The sequence below is a fragment of the Teleopsis dalmanni genome, chromosome 2 (assembly GCF_002237135.1).
Source record: "Teleopsis dalmanni isolate 2A chromosome 2, ASM223713v2, whole genome shotgun sequence".
NCBI classification, from domain to species: domain Eukaryota; kingdom Metazoa; phylum Arthropoda; class Insecta; order Diptera; family Diopsidae; genus Teleopsis; species Teleopsis dalmanni.
Window position 1 is genome coordinate 127822606 of NC_051847.1, and position 2241 is coordinate 127824846.

Sequence of the window (2241 nt, forward strand, 5' to 3'; positions counted from 1 at the left end):
CAAAACTGTTTGTTTTATTTAATTAAAAAATTTGCTTCTACAAAAGTTTGTTGTCGAATGTAATAAATTAAAATACTATAAAATTCATATGAAAAAAGCAACAAAAATCAATTTACTGAATATATATTACATTATTAAGCAAACTAAACTGATTTAAATTAATTGATTTAAATTATTATATATTAATTTTTATATTTATTTATCACATATTATATATTACAATATATATTTTGTTTACGTAATGTGATATTAGGCTTTTTCGGTGGCTCGCAAGTACGGCAAAAAATGCATGTTGGCCTATGTTGGCCACGCGAGTCATTGGCTTCACTGTTGCAATCTGTCAAATGTTTTGTTTTGACAAACAGCAAATCTTGTATATGTGCATATAAATCAAATATATTTTTATAAAAATATTATAAAATTAAAATGAACACGGAATTAAAAGGAATGGTAAGAATATGGGAAATTTAAAAATAAAACACTAAGATAAGTAAATTTTTGTAGGTACTGTCGATGTTGGGAGAAGGAAGCAACGTTTTGCAGTGGCCGAGTGATGCAAGTTGTTTCATGGATTTTTTAAATGTTATGAATGCCGCAACAACCTCCTCTGAAGATTCTCTTCCTTTCGTGTCAGGTAGCACTCTAGAAAACACTTCGTTTCCTTTGTGGTCCATAGTTTGGGTGTATTTCTATAAAAAATTTTTTAGAAAAACTTCAAAAATTATGTTTGTTTATTAATTTTACGTATGTAAACTACAAATTAAATGAAATAAAATAAATGTTACTTGGTAATAACTAACATAATAAAAAATTCAATGTGCTTAATACTTACGATTTCTCCATTCTTATTATTTCTTCGTTACTTTTCAAGATTTTTCAAATTTTTGAATTCTGTTTGAATTTTTATTTCCTCAATTTTTGACATTTGATTGCACTATTCGTTGGAATTTTCAATGAAGGTTCACAATAGTTCGCTTATTGCGTTGGTAATATTTTTTTTTTTACTGGCCGATGTGGTTGGCTAGCATAACTATGCTGGCCGAGGTAGAGAAAATAGTGTTGTTGTTTTGCATACATTGCGGCCAGTATAGGCCTGCATAGGCCAACAACTTGCTGTTTTTTGCCGTACTTGGGAGCCACCGAATACGCCTATTATTAACCAAATAAGGAAGCATAAGTTTTTTATATTACTAAAAAGTTAATATATGATTAGCAAGTAGCAGCAAATTATTATACTGCAACCCCAAAAAGAGAGTAATTTGATGTTATCGTGGTAAGATCACATGTATTTAATACGTGTGCCAAAATGTTATAAAAAATAAGTTTTCAAAAGCAATTTCAAATGCACTCTCACGAAGTGGGCGGAGTTTCCGTTCTTGTAAAGATATTCTTTGGTAATAACTAAGTTACTCAAAAAATATAAAAAAATTTTTAAAAAACTTTTTGTGCCAATTTTCTTTAGGACCTACCAACATCGTTACTATCTTGGCGCGGCTGAAAATTATTAAATATGTTGTTAAATGTGGCGATTAGACGATCTTATTGTTACAGGCCCGTTAAACGTTGGAAAATATTCAAAGATTTGAATGAAGACAGCACAAAAAAAGGGGAAGTTGCAATTAATTTAGCTAAACATATAAGAAACAGGATAATAGCTACTGGACCAATCACAGTGGCGCAATATATGACTGAAGTATTAACACATCCAACAGCCGGTTATTACATGAATCGGGATGTGTTTGGACTTTCTGGTGATTTTATTACTTCCCCAGAAATAAGTCAAATATTTGGCGAAGCAAGTATTATAATATTTTATATGATTCAATTACACTGTATAATTTTAAATTTTTATTTAGCTTGTAGCTGTTTGGATAGTTAATGAGTGGGTTAAATTAGGTAGTCCACAACCATTTCAACTTATTGAACTTGGTCCCGGCAGAGGGACTCTTATTAAAGATATCTTACGAGTGCTGACACAATTGAAATTAAGTGAAAAGTTATCACTACATCTTGTAGAGATTAGTGAATTCTTAAGTCAGTTACAAGCACAAAGCATTTGTTTTGAATTTGAGAAACTAAATGATTGTACTCTGCCATACTATCAAATTGGTAAATCTGAGAGTGGTTGCGCAGTTTATTGGTACAAACGATTAGAAGATATACCACAAGATTTTGCAATTATTTTGGCACACGAGTTTTTCGATGCGATGCCAGTACACAAATTGAAATTAATGGCGGGTA

At 30.7% G+C, this 2241-nt stretch overlaps 1 protein-coding gene across 1 annotated transcript in view; it reads left to right on the forward strand.

Moving 5' to 3' along the window:
• Positions 1-1445: 1445 nt before the first annotated feature.
• LOC119675687 (protein arginine methyltransferase NDUFAF7 homolog, mitochondrial-like) overlaps positions 1446-2241 on the forward strand; it is a 3675-nt gene continuing 2879 nt past the window's right edge. The window contains exons 1-2 of the mRNA XM_038086893.1: positions 1446-1795; positions 1857-2238. Coding sequence (XP_037942821.1) covers positions 1511-1795; positions 1857-2238 — 667 coding nt within the window. The 5' untranslated portion in view covers positions 1446-1510. The remainder of the gene's footprint in view (positions 1796-1856; positions 2239-2241) is intronic.